At 38.5% G+C, this 21,786-nt stretch overlaps 1 protein-coding gene across 1 annotated transcript in view; it reads right to left on the reverse strand.

Moving 5' to 3' along the window:
* LOC129247397 (proton-coupled zinc antiporter SLC30A2) overlaps positions 1-21,344 on the reverse strand; it is a 243,889-nt gene extending 222,545 nt beyond the window's left edge. Inside the window, exon 1 of the mRNA XM_054886515.1 lies at positions 20,737-21,344. Within this exon, the coding sequence (XP_054742490.1) occupies positions 20,737-20,768 (32 nt within the window). The 5' untranslated portion in view covers positions 20,769-21,344. The remainder of the gene's footprint in view (positions 1-20,736) is intronic.
* Positions 21,345-21,786: the final 442 nt, after the last annotated feature.

The raw sequence follows: 21,786 nt of genomic DNA on the forward strand, positions 1-21,786 counted from the left end.
GAGCTCTTTGTAGAATACTCCTCCTCCAACCCTACCGTCCAGCTTCGAGCCATCTGTGAACAGGTTAACTTGGCCCTGTCCCCAAGTGTTGCCCCCGGTCCACTCCTCCCTTGATGGAATATGGGTGGAGAAAGTTACGCTTGGACTAAGCGATGAACTCAAAGTTTCTGAGGATGCTTGAGTGCCCATATGTGAGATTGAGCTTATAGCCCAAGCCCCTCAGTCGAAGTAGCCGAATGTGTTAGTACGCAACTTACATTCGGAAGTGCACAGGCTCGAATCTCCGGGCATGAAACACCAAATGTCAGAAATTTTTTGTCTAATGGCGATCGCCCTTCGCCATGCATTGGTCGATGTTGACATTTCCTTGTGAGTTTTCCTGAAACCGCAAACCTATGCGAAAAAGTCACAGCCGACCAATGTCCTCAAAGTCGAGCCTATGCAGCAGAGTAATTTGAAATTTTACTACTTCGAACCCGGCTTTGAAAGACCCTTTATGAATTAAAAAGACTACTCGCGCATGAGGAGAAAAAACATTTTTTTGACTTTCTTTCTTTTCAATTGAAAAATTAAATTTGCACAACTCAATATCGAGAGAACCTTTCAACGGTAACGTCGGTCATAACATGGCAATCTAATATTTTGCAAACCCCATTACTTATTAAAAATATTTATAAAAATTTCTTTAGATCTACCGCAAGCGTAATTTGGTATCTGCAATTATGCTCTTTGGAGCTTTTTTAAGTTTTAATTTGGCCACAAAATAACTTTTTTGTATATTCTCATGTACCAAGTAAATTAATAAAAAACAAAAAAAACAATAAAATTGATACTGTCACTTAGTGTCTTCCCCAGCACTGCGGAACAAAAACATGTATATATGCGTAGATGTGTGTATATGTGCACGTGTCTACACCGCTTGAGCTCTTTTTAATCCTTTCAAGAATATTGCAACGTTAAAGCAGCAGTGTCGCAAATGCTACTTTTTAAATTAGCATACTTCTCGGCGTAAAAGCCATGACTGAGCAACAGAAGAGCGAGCGAGAGAGAGAGTGAGAGCGAGAGTGTGTGTGTAGTAGGCGTCAGCAACGATACTGCCGCGGCTTGCGCGCTGTCTCACTCAACCAAGCTCTGCCACTCAGCGGTTGCATTTATTGCATTCAGACTGGTTGTTGTTGTTGCTTTTGTTGGGCGACTCCATGTAGTTGTTGTGCATATTTATGCAGATTTAAGCCAAACTCTTCGCTGTTGGTGGCAGCGCGCGGTGGTGGTGACGTGCCTTGTGGCAACGTTTCTCTGTCGCCCGCCCGTCGTCTGTCGTCTGTGCTGTCGGCTGTCAGTTACCGGAGTTTGAGCGATTTCGCGAAGCGGGTCGCGGTTGTGAATTGTATAGTACTGTATATGCGTTTTTTCTCTCACTAGTTCTTTGTAGCTCACTTTAATGCGATTTCCACAGCTGCACACGCAACTCTTTGCCACAATTTGGCTGAGCGATACTGAAAATCGGGTAAAGAAAAATCGCGTGAATGCTGCACCGCTGTCGTTGCGTTTATTCAAAATTTTGCCATCTGAGTGTGGGCAAAGTATATCCAACAAATACACACACACACACACGCTTATACATGTATGTGTGTATGGCTGTATGTATGTATACAGAGTAATAAAAACAAAACTGAGACACAAAATCGCTAAAAGTTTTTGCATTTTCGCACTCAAAAAGGCGAAAAACTAATTTAAACTTTGCATTAATCAACAAAACTAACAACAACACTACAAAAGCAACAACTTGAAATTCTCAAGAGGAAGTAGGAGGAAAAAGAGGTGGTTGTCAGGCGATAACAAGATCAACAACGAGAGTCTTCCGAAAATAAAAACAAACACTCACTTCAACCAAACAATAGTAACAGCAACAACAATGCAACAAACAAACTAAATATCAAATTTTACGCTAAAAATTATAACTAAACTGCAATGACCTCTGCATCCCCTTGCCGTGCAGTGCTTTTTATTAAGCTTTTAAAAACAACAATAACAATTTAAAACCGAAAATATCAACAATTATAACAATGAATGCAAAGTAGTAGCGGGAAACAGCAACAACAAAATTGTGAGCGAACTAACAAAAGTTCGCTTAAGTTGGCAACGCAGAGTAACTTTTTGAAAAATTAAAATGTTTTAAATGATTGGATATAAAATATTCGCAAAGAATTTTTTACAAATCTCAAAATGTCAGGTTCGGGATAGTTGGCAACACTGGATAAGTTAAAGAAAAATAAAAATGTCATAGAATTTGTTCAACATAAAATGTTCGCAAATATTCTTTTATAAATGACATTTGGTATAGTTGGCAACACTGGATTTAATTTTGAAAAAAAAATCAATTGATATAAGGTAGATGATAACATTTGGCTAAATGATTTGACATAAGATGATCGCAAAAAATGTTTAATGTATCCAAAAATGTCAGGCTTAACATAGTTGGTAACACTGAATAAACGCAAAACAAAACAAAAATTTCAAAGGATTAATGGTAGATGGCAATACAAAGTAACTTTTTCAAAAATCAAGATATATTAAAGGATTTGACATAAAATGCTCGGCAAACTTTTTATTCTATTCAAAAAATATTAGGTTTGAAATAGTTGGCAACACTGTATAAAAAAACTAGTAACTTATTCTAAATGATTTACCATAAATTTTTACAAATAAAAACATATCAAGTTTGACGTAGTTGGCAACACTGCATAATTAAAAAAACACACAAATGTCAATTGATTATTGATAGTTGACAACATTTGGTTAGATGATTTGACATTACACAATACTAACACTTTTGCATATCAAAACTTGTTAGACATAGTTGGCAACACTGAATAAATTCTTGGCAAAACAAAATTACCAATTGATTTTAGGTATATTAGATGATAACACTTGGTTGAATCATTTTCCCAACATTTTTTTACATTTACAAATCAAAAAATATCAGGTTTGACATAGTTGGCAACACTGACAATTTTTTGAAAAAATAAAACTGTCAACTGATTTAAGATGGAAGGTAAAATTCAGCTAGATCTTTTGGCATAAAATCTTCGGAGCAATTTTTTTGTGAATCAAAAAACTTCAGGCTTATCATAGTTGGCAACACTGAATAAACTCTTGACAAACCACAAATGCTAATTGATTTGAGGTAAATGGTTTTTGGATTATTTGACATAGAATGCTCACAAAAATGTTTAGGTTTAAAAACAATATTAGGTTTGGCATAGTTGGCAACACTGAATAAATTCTAGGCCAAACCAAAAATGCCAATTGGTTTTAAGTAGATAGTAACATTTGTCCAGATGATGTGACATAAAATGTTCACAAAAATTTGTTTTCAAATCAAAAAACTTCAGGTTTGACATAGTTGGCAACACTAAATAAATACTTGACAATATAAAAAGGTCATGTTGCCATCTACACATTTGGTTAAATGATTTTACAGAAATGTTCACAAAATTTTTTTTTCAAATTTTTTTGACTTAGTTGGCAACACTGGATAAATTTTTGAAAAAAAAACGGAAATTACAATTGATAAAATTAAATCAATAAAAAAATTGATTAAATGATTTGACATAAAATGTTCGCACAAAATTTTGTACAAATCCAAAAATATCAGGTTTTACATAAATAATTGAGAACACTGGATACATTTTTGAGAAAACAAAAATTACAATTGATTTTAAACAGATGGTAGCATTTTTGCTAGATGATAAAGTGATACCAAAGTTTTAACAAACCTGTACCAAATGTTTTACAAATCTGAAAAATCAGGTTAAATAAAATTGATAAATTTTTGAGAAAAATTACAAAAAATTATACATCGACGACAATAGTGAGTATATATTAGTTTTTACATATATGTACAAAAATCTCAAGAAAACTCAGAAAATTCGGCATAGATGGCAACACTGAGCACATTTTTTTTACAAATATGTTTAATAATGAAGTACGAAAGGTCACACGGTTTGACATAGTTGGCAATATTGAATAAAATGTTGACAAATGCGGATTGATTTGGAATAGATGGCAACATTCCTAAAATATGTTAGATGGTTTTGCATAAATCTGAGTAAATTTTTAAGAAAACAAAAACCATGTGGTTATTTACACAGTTGGCAACACTGGACAAATTTTTAACAAATCAAAGATGTCAATTAATTTAACATAAATTAATAAATTATTTTTATTTTGCATTAAATTGTAATATTTCATTTTAAGTTTCCCTACAAACAGTCAACAGTAGGGGCAAGAAAACACAAGACTGTCGAGGAGTCGGTGGTAATTTAACTGCCCTCACCACAAGAAATTCAGTTAACTATTCTTTACGGGCCCCAATTCAACATAGGGTGAGAATCACTTCTAACCGTTTCGAATCGAGAACGAATCTGGAAAGATCGGCAATTGTGACGGCCCAAATTGGAAATGATCCTGGATGGGATGCCGAAATGATGAAAAACTGGACGTGAATATCAATGTTGTACACGGAATATTTATAAACCATTTGAAACTAGAAAAATAAGAACGACGCGTTTCTGGAATTTTAGCTGATATTAAAATTTTAAAAATTGAGAACTCAAATCTTTTACTAAACTTCTAACAGGCAATGAACTTGGCCATCGATGGCTTATAGCCCAGAAGGGCCTAATCTACCTTTTAAAGAAAAACAGCCTAAATCAATAAATAACGTACACTGAAGTACGGTTACCCCGAAATTGTGAAATTTTTAAAATAAAAAAAAGTTTCTAGATCTATTTTTAAAAGTGGACCTACCGGCTTAAAAAATGTCCAAAAACTATTGTCAATTCTATCAACATAATTTTAATTGAAAATGTGTTCGTTGTTGTTATTGTAGCAGCATAAAAATTCCCTATACTCACATACGGGCTGCTTGAGTGACAGTCCTTGGCCGGATATAAATCCGGGTCGTTTCAGTAACGTAGAACCGACTGTCGTGGAAACGAAAATGCGTTCGTCTTTCTTTGTAGTTAACTAGGCGAACTTTTGTCAGGTCCCCTCGCACGTTAACAAAGCTACTCAACGTGCGGCTACTAAATCCTTTCCTCGCTTTCTCATTTTCCCCTTCATCATTGGTTTAGCTTTTCAGCTTGGAGTTTTAATTTTTTGTTTTGGCATTTTTACCACTTTCCGGTCAACGATTCTTGCAACCCCCCAGAACCTTGGCTGCATGCGAAAAACAATGGTTAATTTGTTTTTGTTTTGCATTATTTCATTTTGTGTTGCTCTTCTTTTTCGGCTGTTGGCCTTTTATTGTTGTAGTTTTAAGCGGATTAAATTATTTTCGAAGTCTTTAATGAGATTTTTATGTAAATCTCTCCAACCGTTCTAACGCCAGAATAACTGTCAATGAGTATTAAAAGTAGAATAAGGCGCTGAGTTCCACTATAAAGTACTCTTGAGTACTTCAAGCGCAAAACTACGACTAGGATAGCCAATGTTGGGGGGAGCGTGCTTAAATATCAATAAAAAACGAGCAGTGTCTATTTACTACCGTCGCTACCTCTGGCTTCTAGCCTTTTTCGCAGAACATTTCTCTCTGACATTTGGGCTGTCGTCTCTGGTCTCTCGTTTGGCACTTGTGGGCTATTGTTTTTAGACAGTTTTTGTCTCTGTCTCTGTCTCTGTCTCTGTTCTCTGTTTTCTGTTCTCTGTTCTCTGTTTTCTGTTTTCTGTTCTCTGTTCTCTGTTCTCTGTCTCTGTCTCTGTCTCTGTCTCTGTCTCTGTCTCTGTATCTGTCTCTGTCTCTGTCTCTGTCTCTGTCTCTGTCTCTGTCTCTGTCTCTGTCTCTGTCTCTGTCTCTGTCTCTGTCTCTGTCTCTGTCTCTGTCTCTGTCTCTGTCTCTGTCTCTGTCTCTGTCTCTGTCTCTGTCTCTGTCTCTGTCTCTGTCTCTGTCTCTGTCTCTATCTCTGTCTCTGTCTCTGTCTCTGTCACTGTCTCTGTCTCTGTCTGGTCAGTAAAATGTATTATTTTGTTAGGAAGACCTCGGTTTTTTATTATCACTTGCTTTTTTGGCATCCGAGTTTTATATGTGACGACTTCTGTGTTTCGTGCTTATGTCCTTATACTAGCCAATTACTAGTTGCACCCCTCTGGTATCTCCTTTTCATTTCATTAATCTGAAGCACTTTAAAATTCATTAAAAATTTTCTTTTGAACTGATTTATTAAATTCATAAACAAAAAAGTTATGAAAATCGGATGTCAAATAACCAAGTTATGTATATTAAAAGCCACTTTGTCGATTATTAGAAGGATGAAAAATATTGTGTTTGTACAGCCGAAATTATGTTTACACAAGTTTTAAATTTACTTATTGTATTTTTCAACTAATTCAGCTAGCCTAGAGCTTGAGCATCTCTTCTCGTAGCTAAAATTCCTCCACGGTCAATGCAATTAAGGATAATCTCTTCTGGAACTGCTCAGCTCGTACTTTACTCAGTTCACTAAAATTCCTTAGGTTTCAAGAGCACACCAGCCGGTGTTTTCTATGATAATTGTTAGAGTACACCAGTTTGCATACCACAAATTCGCAGCGAAGCCGATCTCAAGCGGCGTTCCAGGCAACAATTTATAAAAAAATGAAGGAACAAATATTGTCTAAGGCACTCTTCTCGCTATCCTTAAAAGTTTGGTATATACAAATATACATACAAACACCTTGGGGGGTCTTCTCCTCTGCCCACTTATGTTTAAGACCTTCCAAATTCTTGACAACTCCACCGCAAATTTCAGGTATCTGGCCTATTCAACCCTGCCTTCTACTTTTGGAAACGGCTTCTTCACATAAATCCCTTCTAAGAATGAATGGATAGATTATTTCGCTTTGGACCTGTATGCCACTGCCATTTTAAATGCCTGATCTGGTCTATTCTAGGTCTGTTCCAAAGTAGATCAAAAATTGCGGAGTGGAATGTAAACACAGTGGCCTTCTCTTAGCCTTAACTTTTGGCTGCCGGGCCACTGCAGTGTCTTTCAAAATGATTCCTCAATTGATTCGTTCTGTTAACTAAATATGAACCAGTCTTTTGTTAAACCTAATCGAAAATGAGCTCTGAATGAGCAAGCTCCTGAACACAAAATCCACGTAGTGTGAATGTGTCTATAGATGTATAGCAGGTAACTACTTAGCAGACGAATTGGCAAATAAGCAAACTCCGTCTCTGATATCGGAGCCTCTCAAAATTTGGGCGTGCTACCGAAGTTTTTGCAAACACTTTCTTAGAACTTTCTTTCTCGAATAGGCCAAGAAAATCTGTCGCTGGTGACCAGGACGGCACGACAAATCTGGCCTTAAATCGACCAGGAATGATATAGCCAAGTTATTCACTTGATTCTGACAAAAACCTCTAAGCTTAAAGCTTGCAAACACTTTCTTAGAACTTTCTTTCTCGAATAGGCCAAGAAAATCTGTCGCTGGTGACCAGGACGGCACGACAAATCTGGCCTTAAATCGACCAGGAATGATATAGCCAAGTTATTCACTTGATTCTGACAAAAACCTCTAAGCTTAAAGCCTTTCTATAAACCGCAGATGGTAGGTTAGGTTAGGTTTACCGAGTTGACTTGCAGGGACTCGCGAATTTAAAGAGACATTTCCCACCTCCTGCTGAGATGTACTCCAATCCGTCTAACTGTGGTGCTTCTAAATATTTCAAGCGTGTTTAGAATAATGCAGAACATCCTCAAAGGAGATACGCTGCAGTTTCCTCTTAAGTCCTGCTCCCTACACTTTCTGCATTCCTCGCTGTCCGAGATTTCTATCTTATAAACATATCCTGCTACTGGACTATGTCCCGCTAGCACACATATCATAGTTCTACAATTGCTTCGTGTTATTGGTAGTATTAATCGAGTGCGACTGTGATGATCTTGTTTAGACATAATCTTTGCATTCTTGCAAGGGGACAGACGTTCCCACCTTGTCCTGAATTTTCCGATCATGTTTTCGTCTAGTTTGTTACATTATTATTATATAACATCCGACTTTCGTTAACAAGATTCGAAGATAGAGAGACCCCGTGTTTCGCAACGTCATCTACTATATTGTCCCCTTCAATACCCTTATGGGCTGGAACCCAATAGAAATGTAGCTTAAAGTTCTGCTGCCTCCCTACTCTGAAGGCCGATCATGGGCTATATGTGTTTTTTTCGTCTAAGTATACAGCACTCAGACACAATTAAGTCCATTGTACTGCACACGGGTTCCTTTTTTAATTCTCTTTAAATCTACTCGAACTTCGAAGAAATCTGAGTAGATCTTGTGGTGCCAGGAAGCTCAGGTGGCTTCTTAACACATCCGTGCCAGAGACCGCAAGCCTGATTCGATGCATGCATTCCAAGAGCAAAGTGCAGTTTTGTCTCGCGGGATTCGACGTAGAGACCAGAGCCGGAGCCGTGCCCGGTCCTGAAGCCATCCGTGAAAATGCGAAAACAGTGTTTGCCGGACTCATTTTCTGAGTTTGACCACAATTGAGCCTCTGGCAGCACCACACTGTGTCTCTTGTCAAGCATGACTCTGGATGGCATGGAGTCAAGAGGCATGGCGAGGATCGTTGGAACGAAGTCCATGCCTACTCTGTTGTCCAATGCCGGACAGGGGCCGTACCAACTCCCATTGTGTTTCAGCCTGCAGATGGCCTCTCCTTGGATAAAAACATCAAGTGGTGGTAGACTAACCCGAGCATCTAATGCCGGGCCTGAAGTAGTCGAAAAAGGTCCGGTGCAACAGATGGCCACGTTATACAAAGCGATGTAATTGCTTTATGCTTGTCCGACTATCTCCAAATGTAAAAGTTAACGTTGGAGTTGGTCCCAGTAGTAACACGAGGTAAGTATGCTACCTTTCCAACTGCGAAAACCTCAGGCTGGAGTACATTGCAGTAATCTGAAAGCTTATACGACTTCCTTGTGTCTAACTCTGGACAGTATATCCCAGCGCCTACTCCACTATTCATTTAAGTTCTTATAAAAGTTAAGTTTACTGCGTTTGGAGCTAGAGCCCTTACGCCATCATCCTTCAGCTTTAGTAGGTGAAATAGTGTTCGACTGATAAAAAATATTTGAGGGAAATTTTAACATTTTCATAAAATGCGGAGTTCTACTCAACCAGCGACTTCAAGTTGAAAAACAAGATGAAATTTTCAACCTGGAAAATTGATATATTACTTTTCCTCAATTTCTCAAGAAGAAAATACCGTAAAGCTCCTAGAATGTAATAAGTCATTAAAGTGACTATAGCCTTATTTGCCGGCAGCCATTATTAGCAAACTCCCGATTGTATTTCTATCATGAAAAAACTCCTCTTAAAAAATAGCTGGCATTCGGAATCGACTTAAAGCTGTAGGTCCCTCCATTTGCGGAACAACATCAAGATGCACACCACAAATGGGGGTCGAAGCTAGGCCAAGCATCTAACAGAGGTGTGCGAGCCAATTATTTATTTCCTTTTTTATTATATTTATAGTAACATAGGTAAAATTTTTCTTTGCCTATGGCAGAGATTTCTGTGCAATGTTTCGAAGTGATTTATCAGGCGCACAAATAGCATTATTATCCATATACCTGTACCTTATTTTTCTATCGAATTCTCTTTAATTTCATTTTATGGCATTACACGCCGCCGCCCTCTATCATCTGTTGCTTCTCTCGCATTATAAATATGTAAGTAAGTATGCATATTTCACCATACTTTTTCTTCGCTTTCGATACATAGTTCGAAGCCGACAGCGCAAGCGACTTTTTAAGCCACACTGATTGGCATAATCCGACCGCAAACGGATTTGCAACGCGCAGCCAAGCGGTATTAAATCAGCGTGTGGCGGCGCCTGTCAATTGTCTGCTGTATGCAACAGCTGCTACCGCCAACCAACAGCGATTGCAGTAGCAAAGCCAACAAACATGCTGGGAATGGTGGACAGTTGGCACTTAAGGATTTGCAAGCAGCAATGGGATATTTTTTATTTTCTTTTTTTTCGATAATAGAAGTTTTTTAATTTTCATGCAAGGGCGTAAGGGAATCTGTACATGCATAAGTGTATTTAATTTGAGCATAAATCTACAGTTTCTGGTCAATGAATTATGACCAATGAGAGGCGTTCGTATTTTAATAGAAGAAGAAGCCATTAAACAGTTCAGAAGTCTTTGGAAGCGGGTGTTGAAGAACTTTAAGGCAACTTGAAAATGTATGTATTTGTATTAAAATTTGACCAAAACAATTTTCAATACACGCTAATGAAATTAGCCCTTAAAATTTTCCATTTTGCCTTATTTCTGGCGCTCTTCAAAGCTTTGAAAATCAAAGCTGCTTATTAAATCGTGAAAAATTACGATATATACCTTCTGCTCAAATATGAACGAGACGTTATCAATAAAACGGTTCGCGGATGACATATGGCAAAAATAAATTTTTTGTTGGATGGTAGGACTGTTATAAGCTTACATGGCAAATTTCAGCGTGATATGTCACATAGTTTGTTTTCTGTGCAACAAGTCAAGCTCGAGTGTGTTCTTCGAATTCTCTTTTATGACTTCAATTGTCTCAAAATGTTTTCCACGGAGCGGCAACTTGAGCTTGGGAAACAGGAAAAAGTCACATGGAGCCATTTCAGGCGATACGGTGTTTGCGGAACGATATTAACATTATTTTTTTTTTTTTTTGTGTTGTTCTTTTTGAAGAAAATTCAACAATTTTGGAACAAGACGCGCGAACACTCGTCTCATGCCCAAGACATCATGAATAATAGTATGAACGGATCCATTTGATATGCTCAGCTCACTAGCTATCTTGGAATAACAAAATTTCAAACAAATTCTTTGTTCAACTTGAATTTCCATCGTTAAATTCGAAGAACACAGTCGAGATTGACTTGTTTACAGTAGTACAGAAAACAAACTATGTGACATATCACGCTGAAATTTGCCATGTAAGCTTATAACAGTCCTACCATCCAACAAAACATTTATTTTTGCCATATGTCATCCGCGGACCGTTTTATTGATAACGTCTCGTTCATATTTGAGCAGAAGTTAAATCTGTAGTCCGACCAGTTTTGTGCTACGGTTCAGAGTGTTGGACATGAAGTGAAAATGACAAAGCCAAATACCAAATATTTGAAAGAAAAACTGAGCGAAAAATCTTCAGAGCAGTCAAAGACAACAACGGTGAATGACGCATGGATTGGATTAGATTGATTTGAAGCTTGAGCTTCGCCCTCAAGGTTTTTTGTGCCCTCTACTCATCACAGTACCTCAACCAGACCCAGTTCCTTTATTAAGGAATTTATTATGCCTTTCTTTTGGCTGCAATTGGCTGAGATATCTCAACCTTCTCCGCGCTACAGCGCTGCATTCGAGGAAAAGGTGCATTAGAGCCTCCTGAGATTGATCGCAGAAACGACAGGAGTCCGTAGACTGCGCAGTCTGCAAATGCAATGGCCTGTGAGTGTGCCCGTGAGTTAACTCAATTTATCCTTGGTGAGGGTTATGAGTTTTCTAAACCTCTTTTGGTTGTGCCTCCCAGCAAGGATTTTGCTTGGAGTAGCCCCATAATTTAGTGCCAGATAACCTGCCTTAGACTTAGCTCTTCACTTCTAAGCTTCTCCTTGATGCCGGGTTGTCCCATAGCAAAGAAGAGCTCAGATACTAATAATAGCAAGGCCACAAGGCGTCTCTTTCCAATGTGTCCGCTGCCTCGTTCCTAGTTATATCCCTGATTCCTGAAACCATAAGATGAACCCATTAACTGGACCAATAAATAAAAGGGGAAAATATTGTGCACTTCGTCAAAGGTTTAAGAATTAGCCGGGCTATGCCAGCTGAAGGATGGCAGCGTGTAGCGTAGTACACATAACAGAAGCGAAACTTTCAAGGCAGATAAAGAAAGAGGGAGAGACACGAGAGAGAGAGATAGAGAAAAAATATATATCAAAATAAATTCACAACATTTGCAGAGAATACAAATAGACAAAATTTACAAAACACGGAAAAGGGTCGACCCGGATATATACCGTGGCAACAACGCGCACTACTCTGAGCGTTTATCACCCGCACAAACGCAGCGATTCCAGGACCGCAGCAACGGCACAAATTACCGCAAGACAATGCCAATAAACCCGACGCCGGAATGGATGCGTACTATCACAAACACAAGCCAGGAAACGGAAATAAGCATCAAAAAGTGGGTACCAAACAAAAAAACGCCAAAAAATTCGGACCAAAAACGCCCCAAACAGTAGGCACCTAGGAAATATAGCGCCAAAAAGTAGGCACCAAAACATATTTCCTACAAGTTTGCAACAACAAACAAGCGCCAAAAAGTAGGCAGTGTTATATCTCACTAGAAATTAGCAACCACAAGGAAAAACTCAGAAAAATAGCCTAAAGTGTATCTATGATATATACCTATAAGGTATAGCTCTCTCTCTCGCCTTTTCCTCTACTTTATATCTTTTTTCTCTCTCGCGGAACGAAATAGCCCAAAACGTTGCATGGCCTTGAAATTTTACTCTCCATTCTCGCTCGTCCATCGATGCCTAAGAAATTTCACTTCAAAAAGATGCCCCAATAAGAATCTTTCAGTTCTTATGTAATTTAAGTTAAGTTTACGTAAAGTATATTTACATTATTATGGGCTAATTTCTTGCGCGTGTGACAGCTTGATACGGCTAAACTCCTTTCGATAAAATTATTGAGCCTTGTGTTGAGTCGTGGAGTCACTCTTATGGGAGGAGCTTGCTGATGCGATGCATCGTGCGCAGACGACATGCTTCAAGTTCATCATTTCAATGAAATGATAAATAAAACGGCAACTTGTTGCAAACTCATAGGCGGAGATGAATTTAAGCTTGAACACCAAGAAAGAAACTAAGCAGCCTAACTCCTGAAGTTTTACTTTTATTTATCCTCGCTAGAGTAATGGAATCAATCAATAACCCCTTTGTTTCCAAACTTCACTATTTTGTTATTGCCACGACTATTCAACGAATGATTCAGCCGATGGTAGTGAGGTGAATCAGTGTCATAAATATGATTATTGGTAACCCTATTAGAAAAATGTGTAAGCCAACTCTCTAACTAGTAACAACTGCTTCTAAGCTGCTGGGTTCATTTTTTGGTCGATATCCCCGAAACGGCTTCAGATATCAAATTGTAGTACAGCTCAAAACACTTCTGAGTTTTGCTTAAATGTTGTGCCTTCATTCCAAAGAATGTAGAATCATATGCCTGAAAGAACTCGAAAGTGCTACTGGTTACTAAGAAATGAAGGAAACTTTTGCAACAGACCTAGCGTACTGTAAATTAATAGCAAACATTATAAAAAAATACAAATGAATTTTTATTTTTCTATATATGCACAGTTACATGGCTTCACTTTTATCAGCATTTAAATTCCCGCTTTTAAATTTTTAGCATGGGCCATAATTCAATGGCCAACAACTGTAAGGATGTAGGCAACATATCTGTAGATTTGCAGTGGATTGCAATTTGTCAAAGGTTAAGTAGCTGCGGTTACTCGCGTTGCCAACGGCCAGCATAAAGGTGTCAGCCATGCAAACAAGCGAAGGACAACAAATGTTGGCCATTGCCAATGTCAACAGCAGCAGCAGCAGGATGAAGTAATTTTTTACTTTGACTTGCAATGCGCTAATGTAGTTCTTCGCATTGAATTTGTTGTCGCCATTTGGTGGTGCACCTCATTATGGCCAACGCCAATGTTTGCAGAAGGTAGCGCATTATTCACGCCACACGGCAAATGGCTGTCGGCTTACGTCTCGAACAGCTCAGCAACAGCATCGCTACGCTTGCCCTCACCCCTAGCTCTAAAAAACCATCAACATTATAGCGTTGTACAATCTGCTTCACATCAATGTCAACGTTACAACCACACAAATTACCCGCACTAAAGTTTGCTGCAATTCCTTCCAAACAACAGCAACAGCAATGGCAGCAGGTAGCAGGTAGCGAGTGCAAACATTGTTGTCAGCACTCTAAGCAGGCGCACTAGGCAACTGCTTAACCAGCATAGCAGCATAACAGCAATCACCGGCACGCTTCACCCACACACGCTCGCAGCGATAAAGGCATCATTCAGACATTCAATATGCGCTCACAACTCCGGAGCTCCCACCCACTTTCGTTTTTCCGCCACACCTTCAATGGCAGCATTCCTGATCATGATGAAGCGGCATTTTTCAACTCAACATTTCCAAGCTAATGTAATTTTTCCGCACCTTCATCTGCATTTTTTCGAGGGACACTCTCTACCTCTTTTATCATAGTTCACAGCTTCTATTAGATTATTTTCCTCCGCGCTATAACCACTTTCTCGATAATCAGTGAATTATTGCCGGTAATTCAATGCTGACGGTTTTGCGGTGCAGAAATGTTGATGGGTCATCGTGTGGCAACGGGCTATGTATAAAGTCCTGTCACATATACATACACACGCCATGCCCATGAAGTGCTTACGAAATCAAAATGCCACGCCTGCCACTTAATGTAATCAAGAGAGGCAATGATGGCTGCAACAGCTGCTGTTTGCTCGTCTTGTTGTTGTTGTTGTTTTTGTTATAATTGATCAGCGTTATGACCTGCTACTTTGCTTCCGAGCTCTGGGTTTGGTTAGATGGGGTTACTTGTTTTGATTGCAAGCGTTGATGTGGCTGGTTAGTTGAGGTTGTCAAAGCGATAGGTCATGGAATAGAAAGCTGCATCGGACGAGACTGGCAACTCAAAGCACGTCAAAGCATGACAGAGCGTGACAGATATCATAATATGAGAGGTTTGACAAATTTGACAAATATAACAGACATGACAAATATCACGGATCAAAAGAGGGAAAAGAGACGACAAAGATAATGAAACAATTTATAGAAACTTTAAACCACTCCCTGGTGGGCTAGATTAGACGAGCTAGACTAGCTAGGTGACCTTTGAAGAAGTGGCTGGTGGAAAAAATTTTAGAAATTTCACTTCACGAGTTATATTTAGTACAGAAAAAGAATCAGCTTCACAGAAATTTAATTAGATCGGTACAACTGGCACAGAAGTGTACCCATAAAGTCCTACTCTCTGTCAGTTTGAGTGAGGTATTCAACACTATATTGAGCTTAATCGACTTAGTGGATACTTTGAGACTTCTTTTTCAACAGTAATTTTCTCAGAAGTTGTATGATTATTTCACCAGAAGCTAAGTATGTTATTTGTGTTGAAATAATTTGTATATTTTAGTTACATGGCAACTTTATTTCGTTCTCTTTAGACCTTCTGTCCTTCAGTCTTTTCTCAAGCTTTTGCATGCAAGTAGGCTTTGCATATCATTCTTGCTTTTGCCGTTACAAATAAATACTGAATTGTTCTCTCTGAAAAACAAGGCGACATCACAATTTCAAAAAAACAAAAACAGATTGCTTATGCCATAGCAAATCTAGGAGCTTCTTCTTGATTGTCAAGATAACCGCTTAAAGTAGAAGCGCTGAAGTGAGGAAGCAGGAATCAAAATAAAATCAGAGAAGAGTTATGTAGGATTCACGCGACTAAAATGCCTGGGAGCCCCACGGTTTGAGAGTCTGGAGGACGTATCAAAAGCGGAGCTCCCAGCTCTACTTAGATTCGCCAAAAGCGCTGACATGCTACCATACATGATGTCTACTTTAGGTATTCATAGAGGTCGGTCTCCATCTGGTATCGCTAAGACCAAAAGGTCTATGCGTGACTTATTGCCAACCAGGCTAACCTAACCTAACCTATGTAGGATTCATTCTCCCCGAAACTGCAGCTAATATTGAAAATAATGAGCCTTCACGAAATAAAATGAAACATTGAAGGATATTGGAGACGTAGATAATCTTTTACTACAGAAAGAAGGCGTGTCATGCCACATGATCGACGCCATAATCGATAAATTACTATTCAGACCCTTAAGGTGAGCATCCATGACGCCATGCATGAGGCAGAGCCAGACTTGGCGAAATGTTATGTAAACAGATGTGGGCTACTACTATAAATAGAGCCAAAAAATTATAATTTCATTTTGCGTAAATGCTTTTTCGCTTCAATTTCGAAAACGGCGACCAACGAGCATAACGTTGGGAACTTGAGGCTATCATAATGGTCGGGAAGTGACGAACACTCCATAGCGCAAACTGGGCCCGCCCAAGAATCGATCCTTGGCCCAGACTTTTAATCTGTAAACAGATTGGAAGCACTTTTTCCTATAGGGTTTTTTGACAAATCTCGCGTGACTCCGGTCAAACTAAATACATAACTTTTTTTTCAGATAGCATCACGAGAATGGCACTGGACTGGAACTCGCAAGGAAGCAAAGGCGCGGTCGGCCAAAGATCGCTTGGCGAAAGTCGATGTTGCGCGAGCTAGCAGACACTTGAGACGGCGCAAAAACAACAAAACCAGCCCCCACCGTGTACGATGGAAGAGTCTTGTCGATTCATTGAATTCATTGGCATTTCATCATGGAAAGATTTACATCAACAGCGTCTACAAATCGAACAACTGTATTGCGAAAATCGACGCTCTGCCAAAAGTGTTCAATGCGCGCTCAGGCTTGTTCAGCGATGAGGCCCATTTTTAACGTAATGGCTGCATCAATAAGCAAAACTGCCATATTTGGCTGAAGCGCAACCCAAAGCCATTCAAGAACACCGATTACATCGATTGAAAACAATAGTTTGATGCTCTCTGTAGTAATCATCTGCCCATATTTCTTCAAAGACGAGGCGATCGTCAATGTAACAGTGAATAGCGAACGCTATCGCGCCATGATAAACGACTTTTTGATGCCAAAAATTGAAGCCCGTGACCTCCACAATATATAGCTCCAAAAAGACGGCGCTACTTGCCGTACAGCCCGCGAAGCAATGGATTTACTGCGTCGTTGTTTCGGTGAGCAATTTATCTCTTGTCACGGACCAGTGGATTAGCCACCAAGCCCATGTGATATCACACGGAGTATGAAAAGTTTGAATACTTTGTGGGTAAACCAGCTTCGATTGAGGTATTGGAAGGCAACATTACTAAAGTTATTCACGAAATACCAACCCAAGTGCTTCAAAATTGGTGTTTAAGGATGGCCGAATTACGGCGCGGTTGCGACCAACATTTGAAAGGGATTATCTTGCAAAAATAAATGTCATGAATAGTTCTTCACAAAAATAATAAAGATTGCCCAATCAATTTGTGTTTTCGTTATTTAATTTCAAATATTTCTAAATTGAACACCCCATAGTTACTTAGTTTGCTCGGAATTTCTAACGGCGGTCAGAGGAAAAAATTATCAAAAATCAACGAGAATTTTTAGTCATCTTAAGACTTTATTGAATTGAATGCGCTTCATAGCAAACATTTTTCTAAAAATTCGAAATAAAAATAAAAAATAAAAGTCATAAAAATGTAGAAAATTTTTGTAAAAAAATTGAGATGCGCTTTAAAGGTTTTTTTAGAGTTTTATAAAAGAAAAATAATGAACAAAAGAAAAGTAGAGAAAATGAATGAATGAATGATGGCTTAAGGGGGAGCCTGCTTTAGAGGCTTCAAAAAATTGATTTTTTTTTAATAAATGTCTTCCCACACTATCCAAAAATGTGTCCTCAAAGTTTCAGAAGCAAATTCAAAATAGTTTCGGAGTTACAGAAGAAATTGTGAGCAAGCGTCGAGCAGGTATACGAGCGGCCGGATCGCTCGAAGTGCGATTTCTCGGTTTTTTATTTTTACGATTTTTCCTTCCTAATTGACGGGAAAGATAGGGAAAAAGTTAAACGTCCTATCGAAACGAGATTACATTGATTGTATTCGGAATTAAATTATCTTCTAGTTGAACCTAAAAAACCTTAAGAAAGTTATGATTAACCCACTTTTTAAACAATCTAAAGTAATTTGGATTTGTTTTTCCAAAAAAAATGAATTTTTATTTTTAATTAGTGAAAAATTGTTGAATTTCTCACTTTTTGTTTTATTTTATTGGTTTAACTAGAAGCTATACTATACCAAAATAAAAACTTTTTGGATTTTTGGTTTCAGATGAAAATTGCGACCTGAATCATTCCCGCCGCACGACACATGCACACTCGAGGCGCCTCGGCAAAATGCTTGTACCAGGCATAATATGACATATATTTTAATGAAAAAACTTGAAAAGACTGTTGAAATATATAACAATAAATCCAGAAAGTTTTGTTTCAATCGAATATTTCTTTCCTTCCAAAAAAAATCCACGAAATAATCGATTTTTTGAAGACTCTAAAGCAGGCTCCCCCTTCTGGTCTAGAAATTTGAAAAAATCGATTTTTTTTTTGCATATTTTCAAAGTTTAAACCTTCCAAAATAAGCCCTTTAACGGATTTTTCAAAATTCGAATTATTTTCGGAGATACAGCGGATTTTGTGACGTGGCGTCTAAGCCGGCCGAGTGGAGCAAATCGCACAATGAACGGCAGATGTTACCGGACGACTTGAGGACTCGTTCTTTCCAGAAAATCTTTTGATTTATATATATACTTTATACTTCTATAATATATACCTGGAAATATATCGCCGATTAATACAGAGTGAGTAGTAAATACTATGATCTACCCGATCAGAAATTTTGGTAAGGCGGTGATTAGGCGCAAATAAGGCAGACCGCATTCCAAATTTGCGCCTCATAAGGTAGCCAAACTAGGCCCAAGTCCCGAAAGGTATCGCCACACATCTGCCTCATTAGACGCAGGTTCGAAAAACCGAACTTCGGTAATACTCCGGATGCCCTTCTACAAATCAGTTAGGGATTCCAATTTATGCCTAAGTGAGACACTGCCACAGATTTTCGTGACCACAACCAAATTTGGTGTTGTTCTGGCATGCCAATCTTTGCCTTGCCTAACGTGGGCCTGGTAAGGTAATAGTGAGATGTACCTCAGCAAGGCCTGCCTAATTCGGGCCTAACTGGTTCTTTGGCATGCCTCACTGTAATTCTAGTCGGGTAAGTTATTCTATTGGAATTGTTGCTCAAACTTCAAACGCGATTTTCTCAAAACTACTTTTTTTCTAAGTAAGAGGGTAAAAAATTTTTTTTTTTTCAAATTGACGTCATTTTGTGAATTTTTTGTTTTTCTTTGATTTGGCGTTATCCGACAGCGACATCCTAACTAATGAAGAATTTTTTTAATTTGTTTGGCTTAGAACACTACAAGGGTTGGAATCATGTCAACTATGGAGCACTGTTTTTTATGTAGCCCCCCCCTCCACCGGCCGGTAATTCCACGATTTTTTTTTTTTTTTACTAATTTTATTTTATACTTTTCCAATATTACACGGTTTGATTGAAAAGTAACGAGCCTTATTTTTTTAAGCAGTTTTATTAAACCTTTTGGCTTATACAACTAATATTCTTCAAAATAGGACCCTTGAGCGTCAATACACTGCTGGTAGCTGTCCTTCCACTGCAGGAAATATTTTTTAAACTCATCCGCCGGAATCGCGTTCAATTCGGCTGTCACAGTTTTTTGGATCGCCTCGATGGAGTCGAAACGCCTCCCCTTCAGGTTTATTTTCAGGCGCGGGAACAAGAAGAAGTCCGGAGTACAGGTCGGGGCTGTAGGGAGGGTGGGGAAGCACCGAAACCCCCATCTTGTCCAATGCAGAGGTGCAGAGGAAGGCGGTGTGCGCCAGCGCATTGTCGTGATGAAGGGTCCAATTGTTGACGAGGTCCGGTCGAACCCGGGCGACGCAGTTTTTCAGCCGAAGGAGCACTTCTTTGTAAAATGCCATGTTTAAAGTGCAAACATTACAAACTCCTTGTGGACGATGCCTCGAGAGTCGAAAAAGATGAGCAGCATGGTTTTGACCTTGGATTTCGACATGCACGCCTTGAACGACTTGTGCCACCGTTTTACCTGGGCATTGGGCAGAGATTGGTCGCCGTAAGCCTCCTTGAGTAGCCCAATGGTTTCGGTACTCGTTAGCTTTACTCAAAATTTGATCGGGTAACGTTGCTCCAACGATCGGTGCATTTTCGCCACTGCAAAATCCTAACACACTTTTAAAACAGCTTTCACGCGGGGAGCGATGTTGACTGCACCGCTGTTGCCCGCGAACTGGGATCGGTTTCTAGTGGAAGGAGAAGGTCCAACGATCATTTTCCCCCACCAGCCGATTCGGTTGATCGCTTGGCAGACGCTCCGCGCGGCAAGGCTCATTACTTTTCAATCAAACCCTGTATTAAAAACCATAAAAAAATGGATATTAAAAATGCTTTTCATATTTTTTTATCTTAGTTTTAAAAATACCTAAAGTTAAGGCGTCTAGACCAGAATACCCCCTTAATTAGTTGAACAGTAGGAAATGCATTAGTTTGCTCAGAATCGTAAGAAATTTTCTCATCTCTTTGAAATGAAATGTTTGTAACTCATACTTCGGTTATCTAATCTACACTTAAGCCTTGCTGACTAAATGATTAAGTACAGTTAGTGTATGATACGACAAATAATACTTACCCTGAGTGTGTGAATAAATACCGAATAGATTCAGTGCAAGTATGCCGTGAGTAAATACGCTTATTAGATCTTCTAGCATAAGATTTATTACGGGCAAAGCAGAAAGTGCACAATAAGTAATTTTATTTTACTTATCATTTCGCTCTCTTTGGCAACCCTATTGTATGGAATATTCTCTACACATTTACTTACATGACAAACGGTGTGGCTTCCTTCTTCGACATCCTACTTTGGCTTTGTTTTGATATTCCTTTCGAAGCACGTGGAAAATGAGTTTTGAATAGTTTTTTATTTTATAAAAAGCGTACAAAATTAACCACAAAGCCGATAGCAATACCACGAAAACAAAAGTAATAAATAATTAATATTTAAAATACTTTTAGCAAACGCCCACACACTTCACACACTTCGTAAAGAATTGCAGTGAAATCCAGAATTTTTTCTTTACACGCACATATGTGGAATTAATGTATGTATGTATGTATATTATTATTTATTTCTTCAATTTTAGTTCACTTTTTATTTTATATATTCTTAAAGCAATCAAACTTTTTGCTTAACACTTGACGGAACAAAATGTAAATGATTTTTTGTTTTAATAAAAATGTCAGATTCACAACTGAATTATTTTACACCTAACCCTTTTTTTTCTTACTGAAACGCGCCGCACCGGCCAACAGCAAAGTCACAGTCACAGTTTTCAACGATGTTGAGGAACTAAACTTGATGATTTTAAAGTAGATGACTTTTTGATGAACAAACAACGAATAAGCAGAGAAGCAGAAGCAGAAACGGAGCGATAAATGCAAATACCATTATCAGCAACTAACAAACAAATCAAGAAATATGAAGAAATACCAAAAAAAAAAAAAACAATGTTCAAAAGACAAAAACAAAGCCTTTGTATGGTCAGAAAAAAGAGTAGGAGTGAGAAGGTAGTGAATGAAGTAACAGTGCGGCGCCATATGCAGGCGAAGCTGTTGTGGTGCTGAGTGGAAGTCTCAGAAGTGATAAGACTATGAATTTATGTTTATTGTCGGATGCTCAGCTTCAATGTGTGGTGCGACGTGCAAAGCCATAGGCAACAACAACAGCAATACAATGACGTATAGCAGTAAATTGGTTAAGAGCTGGAAAATGCAGCAGCGAAGAAAAACTAACAAAGGAAGGTCTATGAAGAAGCAAAGCCGAAAGGAACAATGTGATATGGTACTAATCTAATCTCTTTCAACGAGTTATTAT

The sequence above is a fragment of the Anastrepha obliqua genome, chromosome 5 (genome assembly GCF_027943255.1).
Source record: "Anastrepha obliqua isolate idAnaObli1 chromosome 5, idAnaObli1_1.0, whole genome shotgun sequence".
NCBI classification, from domain to species: Eukaryota; Metazoa; Arthropoda; class Insecta; order Diptera; family Tephritidae; genus Anastrepha; species Anastrepha obliqua.